The 17,054-nt window shown below is 53.6% G+C and overlaps 1 protein-coding gene across 3 annotated transcripts; it reads right to left on the bottom strand.

The window, feature by feature from the left end:
- Window position 1: 1 nt before the first annotated feature.
- EPHB6 (EPH receptor B6) lies at window positions 2-17,043 on the bottom strand. Of its 3 annotated transcripts, none has more exons than XM_006145078.3 (18): window positions 16,772-17,043; window positions 8,475-8,546; window positions 7,987-8,187; window positions 7,386-7,450; window positions 6,370-7,138; window positions 5,368-5,523; window positions 4,709-5,059; window positions 4,489-4,613; window positions 4,178-4,340; window positions 3,703-3,817; window positions 3,434-3,486; window positions 3,140-3,259; window positions 2,751-2,998; window positions 2,337-2,510; window positions 1,541-1,690; window positions 847-1,040; window positions 576-731; window positions 2-473 (listed from the first exon to the last, which is right to left on the bottom strand). In XM_006145078.3, exons 3-18 carry the CDS (start codon window positions 8,075-8,077, stop codon window positions 365-367), a joined length of 3,039 nt encoding a protein of 1,012 aa, XP_006145140.1. In that variant the 5' UTR covers window positions 8,078-8,187; window positions 8,475-8,546; window positions 16,772-17,043; the 3' UTR covers window positions 2-364. The 3 variants fall into 3 exon arrangements, with proteins under 3 accessions (XP_006145140.1, XP_006145139.1, XP_027626332.1); XM_006145077.3 differs by having other exon boundaries at window positions 7,987-8,142; XM_027770531.1 differs by having other exon boundaries at window positions 5,368-5,436; window positions 7,987-8,142.
- Between the last annotated feature and the right edge of the window lie 11 nt (window positions 17,044-17,054).

Raw genomic sequence — 17,054 nt, 5'->3', positions numbered from 1 at the left:
CTTGCCACCTGCCACCTTCCAATAAAGTCGTTTCCGCTCCCTTCTGCATTTCTGCAGTGCCCCTGCTGCCACCCCTCTGCTCCTCCTCCAAGGCCCCTGCGCGCTTCCCTACAGACCAAGGCCTCAGCACACCTCAGTTCCCTTCTGCAGATTCCCTTCTTTCCCTTTAATGGGAGGGCTGTGGGGACAGGGTGCAGGGGCGGACAGGTGAACGCAAGGTCAGGAAGGGATGGGAGGATGTGGTGTGGCAGGCACCTCTCATGGAGCCCGGGATGCAGCCTGGCTCAGGCCTCATATGTCCCTCCGTGGCCCCTGTGCAGGGCTAGATCACAGACACTGGCAGCTGGCAGCTCCCAGCCTGGCCTCAGACCTCCACCGAGCCCAACTGCCTCAGGTGCTGCTGCAGGAGCTGAATGTTGTGCAGCAGTTTCTTCTGGTGGCCGGCCAGGGTGACGCCCAGGGCAGGCAGGTCTCTGGTGGGGAGGGAAGGAGTCAGTCTGGGACAGCTTGTCCAGGATCCCCCACATGACCCCTCAAGCCTAGAGCGTCCACCCTAGCCCGCCCACCCCGCTTACTCCTGGCTGAGCTGCGCCACATCACTGAAGGTGCAGAGGCCAAACTTGGCGAAGTTGTCCTGGTAGCACTCCAGTCCAATGGCCGACAGCCAGGCCTGGGGGGAGTCCAGACAAGGGAAGTCCAGGGCCACAGGGTTCAGAAGGGCCTGGGAAGGTCTGGGGGAGGGGCAAGCAGGTCAGGTCTCGTCTTCTCTCGGCTCCCTCTCCTCAGTTTTCTTTCTGGCTGGCATCCCTCCCCGGCTTTCCCGGGCTCCAGCCCCAAGCTCCAGACCTGTCCCCAGGGCTCCCGCCAGCCTGGAGGGTATCTGGCTTGCGAATCATCTTGTCAAATGCTGCCACCAGCTGGTCAAAGTGAGGCCGCCGGGCACGGTCCTTCTGCCAAGTGTCCAGCATAAGCAGATGTAGTCCAGGAGGACAACCTGGAGGAGGAGGCAGCCGGAATTCCTGCTCTATTGCATTTAGTACCTGGGGGTCAAAGGAAGAAGATGATGATGGCAGCTATTGTTGGTAGAAAAGAATATACTGTTAGGTAAGGGGATAGACTGGGATCAAGTGGAGCCTGAGGGCGGAGTGGGGAAAGAACTTAAAAATATGGAGTATGGGGACCAGCAGATGGTGTAATAGTTACATCGCTGGACTCCCACATGGTTGCCTACACGTCGAGTCCCGGACCCGGCTGCTTGATACTCATGCCAGGCATATGTGCATGCATGCCCAGAATCCCAAGTGTAGAGTGAAGGGATTGCGGCATGACCATTCTACCCCCCTTCCACCCGGTTGGGGGCATTTCTCATGTTCTGTCTCTCTGTCTCTCTCTCTGATACGTGCACATGCCCTACAGCAAAAACTCTCTAAAAAAAAGGGGAGTATGAGAGCTGTGAGGTCTGGGGATGTGAACAGGTGAGAGAACAGGCAAATTGGGAGAGACCACCGAGGGAGCCGACCATGTGTGGGCCAGCACTCACCTCCTGCTCACTCATGTCCCAGTAGGGTCGCTCCCCGTAGCTCATCACTTCCCACATGACTATCCCAAAGCTCCAGACGTCACTGGACGTGGTGTGCTTCCCGTGTGCGAGGACCTCTGGGGCCGCCCAGCGAAGAAGACAACTTGGACCCTGAGCGGTGGAGCCAAGAACAACAGCAATGAGGATCACAGAGACTGTCCCATTTACTGAGCAACTATTGGGTGCTCTGGGGTGTTCAGTGTCACAGGAAGCATCTCCTGTGATCCTCGTGACAACCCTAGGGTAGATGACGGCCTCTCCAGTTGTACAGTCGCAGAAGCTGAAGCATAGTGACATGAACTCATCCGGGGTCACAGAGCTTGAAAGTGGGGGTTTCAGAATTTGTCCCCAGAAGTGCTAGCTCTGAAGTCTGTAACCTCCAAGTTAGGAGGAGGGCAGGGGCCAGTCTAGGTTTTGCCTTAGGGCAGACGTGCTTGCCAGGGGAGAGACAGAGACACTGAAAAGGAAAGTGAGAAATCACCCCCCAGGGGGAATGGCCATGCCACAGTCTCTTCTCTTCCTGGGATCTTGGACACCCATGCACATGTGCCCAGTGCGATTTTCAAGCAATCGGCCATGTAGGAGTCCAGCAATATAACCGCTATGCCATCTACTGGCCCCTGAAGTCACTCAGTCCCACCCTCGTGCAGGCCTCCATCCCTCTGGACACTACAGTGTCCCACCTGGAGTGCCTGCCCTTGATTCCAGCTCACCCTGCAGCACCCTCTGAAGAAGCCGAGCCCAGGCAAGCTCTCACCTGAGGACTGTGGCCGAGGCGGGCCACCTTGCACACCAGGTGGCTGTTCACTAGCACACTGTGGGCAGAGAGGGCTCGGTGCACGAAGGCAAAGCTGGACAGGTACTGCATGGCGGCCGCCACGCCCCGCTGCATGGCCACCAGCTGCAGGCTGCTGAACTGGCCCTCCCGCTGCTGAGGGACCAGGGGCAGAGGTCAGAGGGGCAGGCCCCTCCACACGGCATGCAGACATCAATCCCCATGAGAGGATGGGCAGGGGACAGATGTGGGAACCCCAACACCGGCGGTAAGGAAAGGGTGGAGACCTCGGGGTGGTGGGGAAGAGGGGCAAAGGTGGAGGCCTCTGTCCCCTGGGAGAGTGAACAACTCCAAGCTTTCCTGGGGCCCTAGGGTCCTCCCGCCCCATGGACTGACCCTGAGGAAACTGTCCAAGGGACCAAGTTCCATTAGCTCCGTCAGCACCATGAGGGGTCGGCTCTTGGTGACCACGCCCTCCAGCCGCAGGATGTTGGGGTGCTGGAACTGGCCCAGCACCGCCGCCCGGCCCAGGAAGGCCATCTGGAGGCTCTCGGCACCCCCAGCCCACAGGGCCTGGATGGCCACAGTCTGCTCCCGCCTGCCACGGGGCTGCAGCCGGCCCCTGCGCACTTCTCCGAAGGAGCCTGGGAGAACAGATGTGGGTTGGGCCAGGGTCACGGAAGGACCATGCGCTCCCAACATCCTAGCGTGTCTGGAAGGAATGCTGCCAGACCGGGCTCACGGGGAGCCCTGTCCATCCTGTCCCCTCCCTGTCCCTGCAGTACCTGCCCCGATGACCTCCTCAATCTTGATGTAGGTAGGATCGACCTCCCGGGCAAGTTCTCGGATGGCCTGGCAGGGGTCCTCGTAGGTGGAGGGGTCGATATAATACTTCGCCCCGAGCCCTGTGGGGCACAGGCATATCAAGAGCAGGTGGTGTTGGGCTGGGGTGCCCACACACCCGGAGGTGCCCTTTCACTTTTGGAAGGCGGTGCCATGGAGCTCCCTTCAGCCCAGAAGAACCTCAGCCAGCCCTGAGCCTCAACTCTCGCTTTGTGCCGTCCCCGCCCGGCACCCACCTGGGCTGCTGTACTGCTGCAGCTGCTCCGTGTAGCCCGTTCCACGCCGCTTGCTGAGGGACACACCAGAGATCTCTCTCATTTCTGCCCCCTTGCTGTCCCCACCTATCCTGCTGGCCCCTTCCTCCCCCCTCCGCAGGGCCCAGGGCAGAGGCACAGTGGCAGGGGAGGTGTTGGTGGGGCTCTTTGCAGGGACTCAGAGGCTGCGGGGCTGGGATGGGCTGGATCTTCCGGTGAGTGGTGCTAGGGCAGGAAGGTGCGGGGCTCACCGCTGGAAAACAACAGCCAGGACAGTGATGGCGGCCAGCAGGAGGAAGGCCAGGGCCCCCAGGATGGAGCCGATCACCAAGGACAGTCTCTCCGGAAGCTGTGAGGACAGCTCACCTGGGGACCAGTGCCCGGGGTCACAGGTGGGTGGGCTTCGCTTGTGTGTGTGCACAACCAACCCCACTCTACCATGCATGTAGCTCACATACACTCCCACACACGTGCACACACCATGCACCCTGAAACCCTACACCCCTACACACAACACAAAAATCCTCCCCACATTCCCCCAACATGGATGGCCCCTGCAGCCGGCTGCTCAGCACACCCTCTCCTCATCTCCTCCAGAGCCTCTGGTCTGCAGGATGCTGGCTTGGGGTTCAAGGCCCGGCTAGCCCTTTGGCCTCTCCTCATTCCCCCCAGGCCTCTCCTCATCTCCCCCAGGAGCTGTCCCTGTCCAGCCAGACTTCCCCTCACCTTGAGGCAGCGTCTGGAAATAGACCTTGCCCCCATAGGGGCCGTGGCCGGCTGCAGTCCGTGCCCGCACCTGGAAGCCGTAGATGTGGCCAGGGCTCAGCTGCGTCACAGTGGCTGTGTTAGTCTCACTGGTCAGGGTGAAGGAGTGGGATTCGTCCTCCGCCTGAGGGTGACAGTCACTCACTCCCTGCCCCACCCCTTCCCTGTCCTCTCAGAGACATCCACCATGCAGTAGGCCTGCCCTTCTTGTCCTGCCCAACCTCCAGGTCCCATCATGGGGGCAGCGAGCTGCCACCAGACCTCGTGCCCACCTGGTCGTAGTAGCGGAGCTGATAGTCCAGGATGTTCCCGTTGGTCTGCTCAGGCTGTGGCCAGGACACGGTGATGCTGTTGGCTGCCCGGCTCACCTGGTGCACAGCAGGCACTGCGGATGGGACTGAAGTGCAGGGGTATCAGGGATGGGAGTCCCTGGGAGCCAAGAGGCTGCACAACGGGTGTGGGAAAGGGCTGCTAAGGGACACTAGGGCTCACCTTCGTGGCTGGTGCTGACGTTGATGGCTGCAGCCTGGGGAGGGTCTGGGCTGAGCTCAGACACCCCGTTGACAGCCTGCACCTCCAAGATGTAGGGCACGTGTGCTCGCAGCCCCCCCACTAGCACTCGGCTCTCAGTCAGGCCTCTCTGGCGGGGGTCGAAGTGCACCTCATCCCTGCAGCGGCGACAAGTGCCCCCACCGCCAGGCTCCCCATGGCCTCCGCACTCCTTGCACACGACATTGAAGAGCAGGTCACCTCGGCCCCCCAGCTCCTGCGGCAGGCGCCAATGCAGCATAAGCGCTGAGCCCTGCACCTCGAACCACAGCTCCCGGGGAGCGGATGGTGGGCCTGGGGGCCAGAGGGGCAGCAGGGAAAGGGCCGACAAGGTGGAAGTAGTGGGGTGGGGTGATTGAGAGAGGGAGCAGCCCAAGAAGGAATGGAAGAGAATGGTGGTGGTGATGGGGGTGGCAAGGAAGCAGGTGAGGGACAAGAGCAGCAGAAGCGAGGGTGAGGTGGGGTCAGGGAGAGGGAGAGGCAGGACAGGAGGAAGCCAGGGAATAGGAGAAAGGTCACTTCAAATGCAGAGTCCCAGTGTAACCCCGGGCTCCCCACCCTGACCCCGCTCCCAGGTGCTAGGTCTCTGTGCTGGGACTCACCAGTGCAGGGGGCTTCAGGTGGGTCGGAGCTGGACCGGTAGAAACCATCAAGGCAGGGGCAAATGGGGGCTGCGGGGTCAGGGGTGTGGCTGCGGAAAGGGCACGGAGTGCAGGGAGCATTCCCAGCAGAGGCCTTATAGAACCCCTTGGGGCAGGCTGAGGAGGCAGAAAGGAGGGGGCTGTCACACTCCCGCCGCCCACCTGCCCTGAGCTCCCAGCATGCCCTGGCACAGGTCTCCCCATCCTAGCTCTCCTTTTCCCTGAGAGCTACCCCAATCCTCTCTTCCTTGGGGCAGAGATTTCTTCTGCCACTCACTGGGAGAGAATTACAATTCCATTGATGAAACGAGTGAAGTGTGCTGGTCAGCCAGGGGCATGGTGTGTCAGCCAGAGCAGCACACCCAAAATCCAGAGGAGAATGGAGAAAGGATTGCAGTGTGGCCCTCCTCCCAGGGAGTGTTTTCTCACTTTCTCTCTCTCTCTCTGTCTCTCTCTGGAGAGCACATGCGCCCTGTAGCAAATTAAAAAAATGTAAAAAGTGAGGTATACTGAAGGCTGCAGGCAGGCCAGGCACCAGATGTAGGTATGTCAGGCTTGGTTGCATAACCTTGCTTTGTGTAGGCTGCTGGCTGTGGGATCATTCTCCACAGCCTCCTACCTGCAGCCTGGTCACCTGGTCCTGCAAGAAACCTTCTATCAGATGGCCAAGGGGGAGAAAAAGGACCCCATCCCAAGGAAAACCAGGAGTTCACAATCACTTCTCAGGATTAGAGCCTTAGAATTCTCAGCTATGGCTGTGGAAGGCTCTAGAAGATTCCAGAAATTTCGTGTGAGTGGATAAAAAGCAAGTTTGTGCACTTTAGAAAACAAAATTGAGGAAACAGGGCTCCTTTCCTAAGATAGTATCTTCCTGACCTAATGGACACAGAATGAAGTTTGGGCAGGGGTGTTCAGGAGCGAAGCCTGAAGGCCTTGGGCAGGCCCAGGGGAGTGGGCGCTCACCTTGGCAGGCCTTGTCTCCTCGGGCAGGCTGGTGTCCAGGCTGGCAGCGGCAGCCCCCAACAGCTACCATCCACTTGCCCTCCCCGTTGCAGTGCAACCTTGGGGGGCTGTTCCCTGTCTGGCCCCCCACGCCATCCTCCTCTGGCTCTGCATGGGCCACACAGGTACCCACAGCTGCCACCAGGGAGGCCCCCCCAGCCCCACTGGCCTGTGTCTCAGGAAAGGAGGCAAAGGCCCGCAGCACAGTGGGGCAGGTGTAGGAGAAGAGCTTGACCGCTATGAGGGCCAGGCAGGCCCCGGTGTCCTGGAAGGCCACATAGAAACCGCGCTGGGTGAGGGGGCCGAAGCTCCGCTCTTTGACATTCAGCTGCAGCCCTGCTCGCTGTCCCCTGTGGGGTCCCACAGCCCACACTGAGGAGGAGGAGGAGGAGGAGGAGGCGGGGAAGCTCTCGTCCGCTGCGATCGTGTCCACTTTGGTCCAGCGTTTGAGGTGCCAGGCTGAGATGCTGTCAGGGCCATCGGGCTCCTCGGCCTGACGGTAGTAAAGGGTGAAGGTCTCCCGGCAGGTGCCCCCGCTCACGCCCAGGCTGGAGCAGGCCCGCACGGAGAAGTGGAGTCGGATGTGCACCCTCTGGGCCCCTCGCCTCTCCACGAAGTGTGTCTGCAGCCAGTTGTCCTGCCCGGGGCCGGGAGACGCCCCTGCCACGTGGCACGCCTCAAAGGTCCGAGTCAGGCGTCGCTGGTCATCCAGAACGCTCACCTCATCCCACTGCAGGGGGCCAGGAGAAGGTTAGCTGTCAGGGCTGGGGCAGGGGCACACCAAGCGGGGCACAGCCCTCCCCAGAGACTGACAATTAATGACAAGCAAAGCAGAGAGAGGAGCCCCTGAAATCCTGCTCCTCCAGAGGGAGAGTCTTTGCCCACCAATCTTATGCATTGTTAATTTCCGGGACCCACTCTGGGGAACAGGAGGGGCAGGAACAAGGGCCAGGTGAGAAGGAAAGAGCAGCACTCACTCCGCCTGGCGGGTAGGTGAGCCAGCCGATCTCAGATGTCTCCCCTGAGGTGTCCAGCAAGACCTCTGCCCAGACAGAAGAGGGGCACGTGGGGGCTGAGCTGCGGCTGGCACTTGTCACTCCCACTCCATTCCCATTAGGAGCCCAAGTTTCCCTCCAGGGTCACTGCATTTACCAGCAGGAGCACTGCTGCCTGTCCTGATCCTCGCTCTGAGGTGGACCTAGGCCCTGTTCCCCTCCCATTGCTTTCCCTCGTGTGCTGACTTCACTCTTTTTGTCTCTCTGGTCAAAAAGGAGTTTCTCGGGACCAGCAGTTAGCATAATGGCTATGTCACTGGACTCCCACATAGTCGACCGCAGTTTGAGTCCTGGATCCGGTGGCTTAAACTCATGCCGGGCGTGTGTGCGTGCATGCCCAAGATCCCAAGAGGAGAATGGAAGAGAAGGGATTGTGGCATGGCTATCCCCCCGGGGGATGATATATTGCTTTCTGTCTCGCTGTCTCTTTCTGTCTGGTGAGCACATGCGCCCTATAGCAAAAACGTCTCCAAAAAAAGAAAAAAAAAAAAGGGGGTTTCTCCCCTCCTTCCTTCCTGCTTACCTTCCAGAGCCAGAACTGAGGACGCCAGAAACAGGGCCCAAAGCATGCCTGTCACTCTGCCCTTTGACCAGGCAGCCCCCTCAGTAGCCATGGGGCATCTTCAGAGCTCCTACCATCGCCCCTGCCACTACCCTGCTCCAGGCAGGGCTGCAGTTCCTGTAAGATGGGGGTCTGCAGGTGAGCTTGCTTCCTGGAGAGACACTGAGACCAAAAGCAACAGGTGGGAGGAAACTGCATTTCTTCAGATACAGCCCAGGCTCTGAAACTCTGGGCCCATGTCTCTGTCTGCAGCTGTCAGACTGCCCCAGCACCCACGGGACAGGAGCCAGACTGTGCTTCCGGTCCAAATCTGCAAATCAGACTGTCTCGGATGGCCACATGCAGGCCGCTCGGGCCCCCTCCCGGTGTGACCCTCTCTCTGCACCCATTTCCCCAGCCCACCTTCCCACTTCAAGGTGGATCGCAGGGTAGTTCTGGGTCAGTCTTACCTTCTTCTTCTGGAAGGAATTAATCCAGTTCTTTCTCTTCATTTACTCTCTTCCCTTCCTCCAACAGCCAGCCTGTTTGGGAAGTCAGAAGGCTCTTCTCGTTACAGGCAGGTGGGTAAGAAGATTTTTCTTCCTTTTGGACACACACATTTCTCCGCAACTCCCACCCCATCCAACCCGTCAGGCCTGGATACTCTAGACATCTCAGAGAGGCAGTGAAGCAGGAGGGACAGAGAAAGATGGCTTCAGGGTATGATGGGAGCGAAGGTATGAAAACAGATGCAAAAAACAACACAGGCAAGGGATTGTGTCAGATGAGTGAGACAGCACGGGGAGGGGACAGCTATGCAGGTCTGGCACACTCTCTGCACAAAGGTTCTCTCCCACCAGGGGCATGTTTTCTCCTACGGCTTACAGAAAATAAATGTGTAGCTTAAACATGTGAAAAGATGCTCTTATATCTAAAGAGAGGCACATGAAAACAATAGTGACATGCACTTGTAACTGCTGAGTGTCAGATCCTACCCCCCATATAAGGACGCAGGGCCTTTGGGAGGTCATAGGGATGGAGCCCTTGTGAATGAGAATGGTTCTCTTACAAAAATAGGTCAAGGGAGCTCCCACATGACCCATTATGCAGTTGGGATCCTGGTCCCAGTGGCCTAAAAAACATTCCAGGTGTGTGTGCCTGTGCCCCAAGTCCCTACGGGATGGAGATATAGAGAAGGGACTGTGACATGACTATGCCCCACTGGAGGTGTGTCTCTCTCCTTTCCCTGTCTGTCCCTGATAAACCGAGAGAGAGAGAAGGAGAGAGAGAGAGAGAGAGAGAGAGAGAGAATGATTTCAGAGGCTTCTTCATTGTCCTCTTTCTGCCATGTGAGGAGAGTAAGAAGAGAACATTCTACATTCTGGAAGAAGCCAGCCATGATGGCACCCTGATCTCAGATTCCCAGCTTCCAGAACTCTGACAATTAAATCAGTTGTACAGAGTGATGTAGCCCTGTGTACTTTGTTACAACACCCCATCTGACCAATACACCAGCTTAGCCTACGGATTGAGAAAACGTCACGTCGGAGAAGGTACGATAGGTTCTCGTGCAGGAAAAGGCTTCAAACAGTTCATGGAAAATGGAGTTCAAGTATGAGTTTATTTTGGTACCAAAGTTCTTTTAAAGTCATGCATAGTTTTTCTTTTCAATAATGTGTATTTTCTGTGAGCTTTTTGAAGACTCCCTCATATACACTGTGCTTATGAGTTCAAATTGGTATATTCCCTTGGGAGGACAAGGCGACAATATCTATCTAGCAGCTTCACTTCTAAGAATTTGTCCTTCAGGTACTGTCCACTTGTACCAGTTTGCACAGATGTTTGAACAAGAATACAGAATTCTTCACTGTGACTTGCTTATAGCAGGAAAGACTAAAATATCCATTAACAGGAAGATGCTAAAAAGAATGGCACAGCCTTAAAAATAAATATGGGGACCAGATGGTTGTAGAGTGGTTAGGGCACCTGAGTTCCACATGGCCAACTGTGTGGTTCGTCACGGGCACACAGTTAGGGAAGCATGCCAGGTGTGTGTACATGTGTATACAAAACCCCAAGAGGAGAATGGAGGAGAAGGTATTGTGGCATGGTCATCCCCCCCTGGGTAGTGCATTCTCACTTTCTCTCTCTCTTTCTCTGTATCTCTCCAGTGAGCACATATGTTATATAGCAAATTTAAAATAAATAAATAAGGACTATTCTTCACATCCTGCTGTGAAGATAATTTCCAGGTGACAGTTGTATACAGTGCAGCACAGTGTAACGTAAACTCCCATCCGGTCACCTCAGAAGGACATGCATCCACCTGTGTACAGAAAGGTATTTGTGGAAGAATATACAAAAGTTGTGAAGAAAGACAAAGGAAGAAGTCTGGGGGCCCATACAAGGGACACTTACTTTTCACTGTATTCCTTTTCATTTCTGCCTTTAAAAAAACCTACAAATGTATTCTCTTTTTAACCAAATCATTAATGAAAATTTCCTTTAAAACTATTTTGCTTTTTTGGAAAAATGAATAAAAATAGTGTTTGCACTCTCAAAATGATTTCTCGGGACACTTTGGTAAGCTGCTTCTTACATAACACCCCTGAGCCCTTAGGAAGCACAGAAGGCCTGGACACTGAGCTCACACTCCCATGCACAGAAGGCTTGGACACTCCCAGGGACACTTGCAGACAGCCAGGCCCACACAACCTTTGCTTGTTGATCCAGAGACTGGCTGTCCTCTATGTCCTTATGACCATTCTCAAAAGTCCATGAGTTATGAAGACAAGAGCAGCAGCGTCCCTTACATTCTCTTGATAAATGGAAACAACCATGTTCAAAAGGCATATGACAGAGCGGAAAAAAAAAAAAAAGTCAATTGGAAGGGAAGTGGAGAACTGTCATCTCCTGGGTATTTGTCTCCTTGTGCAAATATGAAAATTATAATTTGGTTCCTACTTATCTAATCCTTCTTTCTTTCTTTTTCAAATAATGCTGGCTGTGCTATAAGATGAAGCCTTCAGTGTTATCTGCACAAAGTCATCCATTTCTACATGTGTACAAGCGGGTATAGTGGGTATCTGTCAACCAGCCACTGAAATTCACTTTTCATTACTGTATGACTCCATAAAATAGAGAGTTTAATTTACAGTCTATAAAGGCAAGTATGAAGCATTTCCATGGGGTCAACAGATTGTTTAGTGGTTCCGTCGCTGGACTCCCACACGGCTGATTAGTCAGTTCAAGTCTTGGACCCAAAAGCTTGAAATTCACACTGGGTACATGGGCATGAGTGCCCAAGATCCTGGGAGGAAAATAGACAGAATTGTGGCTTGGCCATCCCCCTTGGGAGGTTATGTCTCACTTTTCCTCTCACTGTCTCTGCCTCTGTCTCTCAATTTCTCCAGTAAGTGTGCATGCCCTTCGAGGGCTAAAAGAGAAAAAAATAAAAAGCATTACCATATGGCAAATTGTTCCTAAAAACCAAAGTTCTTTGCAAACACTGTCCCAAATGCTATTAGGATCATTCACAGATTAAATCAAGGAACCAGGAGGTAATGAAGCTCTTAACTGCTGCAGCATGGTACCATCACCTCTGGCTGTGTAATAATATGCAGAAGTCATTCATACTGTGGGTACATCCCCCAGACTCTTAGTGGCTTCACTGGAAGATAGGCGTGATACACTGGAGCAAACCGGATTCTGTCCAGAGCCACCGCATCTTCAGTAACACAGTTAGAAAGAATGAAAAATGCCAGCAGTGAGTTATTAAACAATGCAGGCTATTTTATCATTTGCCCAAAAGATATCCTTTAAAACAGTCACTCAGTTAGAACATGAATAGATTCTGTAATTGGTACCAAGAAGAAACAATAAGCACTGTGCCTTCCTGAACTTAATACCACTAGACAAATCATCTTGGAAAACGAAGGAGGCATATTTTGGAAACAGCTCAATGAGCTTTTTTTAAAAGATAGCCAGACAAGATAGGAGAGATGCACTGCAGATAATATCACCTGCACAATATGGAACATTCTACAGGATGAAGAATGGCGAGGTGCTTTCTTTGATGACCCACAGCAAAAGACACGCAGTCGCTTATGGCTGCACTGGGGTATGCTTACATAGCCTTAGCAGGCATCCCAATGACTACATGAAACTGGCCGCTCTCCAGAAGATCCCGAAAAGAGCAAAAGCAATTATGAAGCATGTTAAAGCCACGCAGCTTCTGTCATCAAGAAGAACCAAAAAGAAAAGAATAACATGGAGATACTGCCTGTGGATTGCCACTCAGTAATTTTTTGAAATTTTACCAAGAACAAAGATATTCATTAAAAAGAAATAGCTGAACATCTTAAAGTATCAGAAGTGTACTTTTGATGTCTGAGAAGGACTTCTTCCAGATTCAGATTCAGACTGAAGGCTATAAACAAGTGCCTTCAGAAAAAAAAATTCTTGCTGGGTCAGATTAGGAAGTTAGATCTGTTCTTGCTTATCAAACAAATCAGATAAATACACGTCTTTTATTTTTTTAATATATAAGAAGAACCTAAATGTATTGGTATTGTAAGAATAAAAAGAAGGAAAGAGGAAACCTTATTAAGATATGGAATAAGTTGCTGTCAACAGTGCAGATTCTTCTGAAGCAAGTTTCAAAGGCAGAAATGTAAATGACAAGAACACGGCTGCTCCACACGCCTGGCATACTAAGTAAGGAGGACTTAGAACTTGATGTTTAAATTTGCAGAGGGTGCTTGAGCTCACTGTAGAGGGGAGGTGAAAGGCACCTGAGCACCTGAGTTGGGGATGATCATAGTGCAATCCATTCTCCTCCATTTCTCCTCTTGGGATTTTTGGGCATGCGTGCACATGTACCCAACATGTTTTTTGTTTGTTTGTTTGTTTGTTTTTAAGTTGTCAGGGCCAGGACTCGAGATGCTCAGTCAGCCATGTGGGATCCAGCCGCCTTAACCACCACACCACCCACTGGCCCTAGAACTTGATTTTTAAGAGTGCCTTCCATGAGCCTGCGGGCATAGAATATTTCCTGCAGTTGGTCCAAAAGGGCATTCCAGGAGAAGCTAAGCACATCCCTACTGACACACGGACAGGAACAGACCCCAGGAAGGCCAGATCTCTTGCCACTGTTCCTGGAGATTCCTCTACCCTCCCCAGCTCATGACAGTAATTGACCAATGTTTAGAAATCCTCTACTACATGAAAGCACACAAATCGTCTCAATCAGGAAAACATTCAAATTTGAGATGTGCAAAGCATTTTAAAAATATAAAACACCAACGACAGCAGAAATGTAGATATAAAACGATAGCTCAGAAAATGAGAGTGATTAGACAAAGTTTCATGTGACAAAGATTGTGCTTTATGACTTCATATTTTTTTCACTGCTCCTTTTCTGGATATGATACTTTATGTCTCTGACACAGGTAGTGGAGACATTAGGTCCACACGCCTGGTCCATTTCTTTGGTTTATGAAAAGCAGTCAGTCTCTTAGGCATCAGGACTGTATTTTATTTTCAGAAGTTGGGAAAAAAATGTATAGAACCTTAGCTTATAAAGCACAGCTTATTAATTATGATAACTACAAAAATGAATGATTTCAAAGTACATGAAATTAACAAAGCTCTAAGATTTTTTAAAATGTGCTCGAATTAAATGCTAAATACGATACTTTTGTGAACAAATCAAGTTTATTTAATGGAGTTATATCTCTCAATCCACGAATTTAATTTTTAAAAATTAAATAAAGTAAGCTAAATGAGCTTGGGAGAAGGCATAGTAGAAGATATACTGACTCATTAAATTTGGTTACCATAGGAGGGAAAAGCTGGGAGATTGCAGGTGGAGAGAGAGCTTTGTCTTACACACATGTGAACTGTTTTTCTTGTTACGGAAAGCATACCTTATTTTTATAACTAAAACAAAATCTCATAATTAAAATATAAACAAAAAAGAAAAAATATTTAGACAAATATAGCATATGTTTAAATTTCTGTTGTTTAGTTTGCCAGAGGGCACCTGCACTTGTCAGAGAGAGAGGGAAAGGGAGCAAGTACCCCCAATGGATGTGGTCACACGGCAATTCCTTCTCCATTTCTCCATCCTGTCGGTATTTGGGGCACATAGGCACATGTGCCTGGTCTGTTTTTCAAGCCACCAGGCCCAGGATTTGAACTGTGCAGTTGGCCATTTTGGATCTGACTTCCTCAACCACCAGGCCCTGGAGCCAGCTCATAGGTTGACATGTTGTTCCTCTCCCCTCTTTTTCCTTCTAGGTTTTGAAATATCTAGAAATTTTTATCCATAGGAGAAAAAGGAGAGAGGGGGTAACAATAGGAGCCTAGAATGAGTGAGTTAAATGTCAACAGTAAAAGCAGTATAACTTCTATCCCTGAATGTCCTTTAAGCTTCTCTCCCAAGAAGTTCAAATTGTCCCACTGGTAACATCGGGCATCTCTTTTACCATGTAAAGCAATGGACTCAAACTACAAAGGGAAGAGGGGAAGAGTGGACTGTATGCTCAGAACACATCCATAGGGGCACTGTTGCAAAGTGAGTCCGGGAGAAGGAGGGACCCCAGGACAAGGGGGCCAGTGGCTTTCTGTCTGCTGTGGTTGCTGAGCTGGCCTCACACCTGTTAGCTGCAGGGTCAGCACCACAGGACCCATCCTCCATCCTGTTCTGCAGCTGTTAAACGCCCAGGAAATTCCTGTATAATCCTTGCTCAGCTTAATGCTGTAGCCTCTACCCTTTAATCTCCACCTTGGCTGTCTATTCTCTCAGGAGCTCTCTCTCCGTGCTCTGGCTCCTGCCTAGAAAAGGATCTCATCAGGCTTTATGGTGGCAGCCAGGACAGACAGAGGAGGTGGCTGTCTGGCTCTGCTCTCCCCTGCTGCCCAGGCAGAAGCCAATTTGAGGATTACCTAGCAAAGGATGGTCCTGTGTCCCTGGAGGCCTCCAGCCTCCAAGAATGTCCCCTAGAGCACGTCGCCTCAGACAAATGTGCCTCCCACTCCCAGGCTGGGGAGCTGGGGGAGGTTTTTAAGATGCAGGCAGTGTCTGAGTCTAGCCAGACGGCCACTTAGAATGAGCCATTACGACTGTGCACTGACCGGGGACACACGTGGCTCTGGAAAGAGCGTAAGGAGGGGGTAGGGGTAACGGGCAAACGTGCAAGAGAGATGAGTAAGTGGAAGGTGTGGTAGAAAGCCCCACATGCCCGTGCCGGCGAAGGCCTGAGAATGCATCATACCTGGCAGAAGGGGTTATGTGCAGCTAAGGTGGGTGGTGCAGCCTCCCTGCGGGCTAAGAGTGTGCCTTGCGTGCCAGAGCTTACAGATCTGGCCATCCCAGAGGGTCCCATGAGCCCCTGCTCCCTCAGCTCTCTCACTTTCAACCCCTGCCCCACTCCTCAGCTCTTTGGGAAGGAACCTCCACCCCAGGAGGTATTTTTGCAGAAATACCAAGGCCATGAGAGGGAGCCAAGCAGAGGAGTGAAGAACTGGAAACCTGAGGCTTCCGGAACCCTGCAAACTCTGCCACCCCCTTCCACTTAGAGTGGGGAGTGGGGCGGGGACACAGCTGTCCCAGCAGGAAGATTCTGCCTTTCTGTGCTCAGCCCACCCCTTCTGTTGCTCCTGGTACCTACTGGTCATTGCCAGTCATCTTCTTGCACTCCGAACCAGCCAACAGACTCCAAAGGAGTCTCCTCTCCTCAGTAGGTGCACAGCCACCACCCCCACTCCTACTCCCACCCTAATCTTCCTTCCAGCAAAAAGGTCCATTGCCCTGAAAACGCCAAGTGGCCCCACCAAGCAGCAGCACCGGGCAAGCCTCCATCCTGAGGGTTGCCCATTTCCCTGGGCAGCTTCGCTGGACTGCAGGCAGCCCCCCAGCGCCTTCCCACTGGTCTCTCTGTCAAGCTCCCTGGAGGGTGGAGGGCCTGGGTTAACTGATTGGGAACAGGCCCAGCCGCTCCTCTCCTCCAGCACTGCCAGGGACATTACAACATCAGCTATGCTGGGCCCAGGCCAGCTCCCCCAGGGATGGGAGGAGAGCGGGTGCCAGACGGCCAACAGCGGTGGGTGGGGGTGTGGGGTGGGCCAAGCACCCATATGCGGAGAAGGGGTGGAGCTGGGGCAGAAGCAAGCACCAGACTTTGGTTGCAACTTGGGGGTTATGGCTGTGAGGTGGAGCTAAGTCTGCCTCCACCTACAAGGTTCAGATGTAGCTATAGGGTGGGGGCCCCCCGGAAGGTGCTGAAGGGGAGCTGGGGGCAGGTGTGGGTTCAGCTGCCTGGCTCCTCCCAGCGCCAGGGGATTGGAGAGATGCCACTGGAGTCAGAGGGATGGGCGATCCTTTTCAGAACGCTGAGATCCGGCCTCTGAGGATCCCTCTATAACAGGACCCCCGACTCCTCATGCCCTCCCAGACCCCGAGTCCAGCCAGAGCCAGAGGAGGGTCTCTGGGAACAGTGTGGGGGGGTCCTAACAAGGGCAGTAGCAGGGTGTCCATCGCTGGTCAGAGAAGGGGTGGGGAGCCTGTTGGCCAGTTCCTCACACCTCACGAATCTCTCTCTCGCCTGGGGAAGGGCTACTCAGAACCCCCCTCAGGGAGCACCCCAAGATCTGCAGAGACCCTTACTGGCGGGCTCCTTTACTTTTGCAAACCTTAGTCCCGCTGTTCCCAGGCACAGTCCCCGATCACCGATCACCCAACGCCGCCTGTGACCCCGGGGCTCACCTTCCCACCGGCCGCAGGCTCCGCAGGTCTGCGCCCCCAAGGCCCCGCTGTGGAGCCGCAGCACCCCCAGCTCGACCAGCGCCGCCAGCGTCCTCTCGGGTCCGGGGACCCCGCTCCCCCAATGGCCCAGGGCCGCTCAGCTCCGCGAGTCCCTGGAATTCCGGGGCGGAGCAGGAGCTGCTCCTGAGGCGGGGGCCGAGGGGTCTTGAGCGCCCGCGTCACGATCGCTGTTCCTGAGCTGGTCGCGGGTCCCGCCGCCCGCTGCTCTGGAGCTGCGGCGCGG

Source organism: Tupaia chinensis, unplaced genomic scaffold (assembly GCF_000334495.1).
Source record: "Tupaia chinensis unplaced genomic scaffold, TupChi_1.0 Scaffold000140_1, whole genome shotgun sequence".
NCBI classification, from domain to species: Eukaryota; Metazoa; Chordata; class Mammalia; order Scandentia; family Tupaiidae; genus Tupaia; species Tupaia belangeri.
The sequence above is the reverse complement of the archived record's forward strand: the minus strand, read 5'-3'. Positions and strand labels throughout refer to the sequence as shown.

Bases quoted from the DNA above. Each gene is read 5' to 3' on its own strand.
- EPHB6 (XM_006145078.3), bottom strand. From the start codon at position 8,077: ATGGCTACTGAGGGGGCTGCCTGGTCAAAGGGCAGAGTGACAGGCATG. The intron at 7,451-7,986 runs GTAAGCAGGAAG...CTGTCTGGGCAG, and splicing joins CTCAGTTCTGGCTCTGGAAG to AGGTCTTGCTGGACACCTCA. The intron at 5,060-5,367 runs GTGAGTCCCAGC...TCTGGCCCCCAG, and splicing joins ACCTGAAGCCCCCTGCACTG to GCCCACCATCCGCTCCCCGG.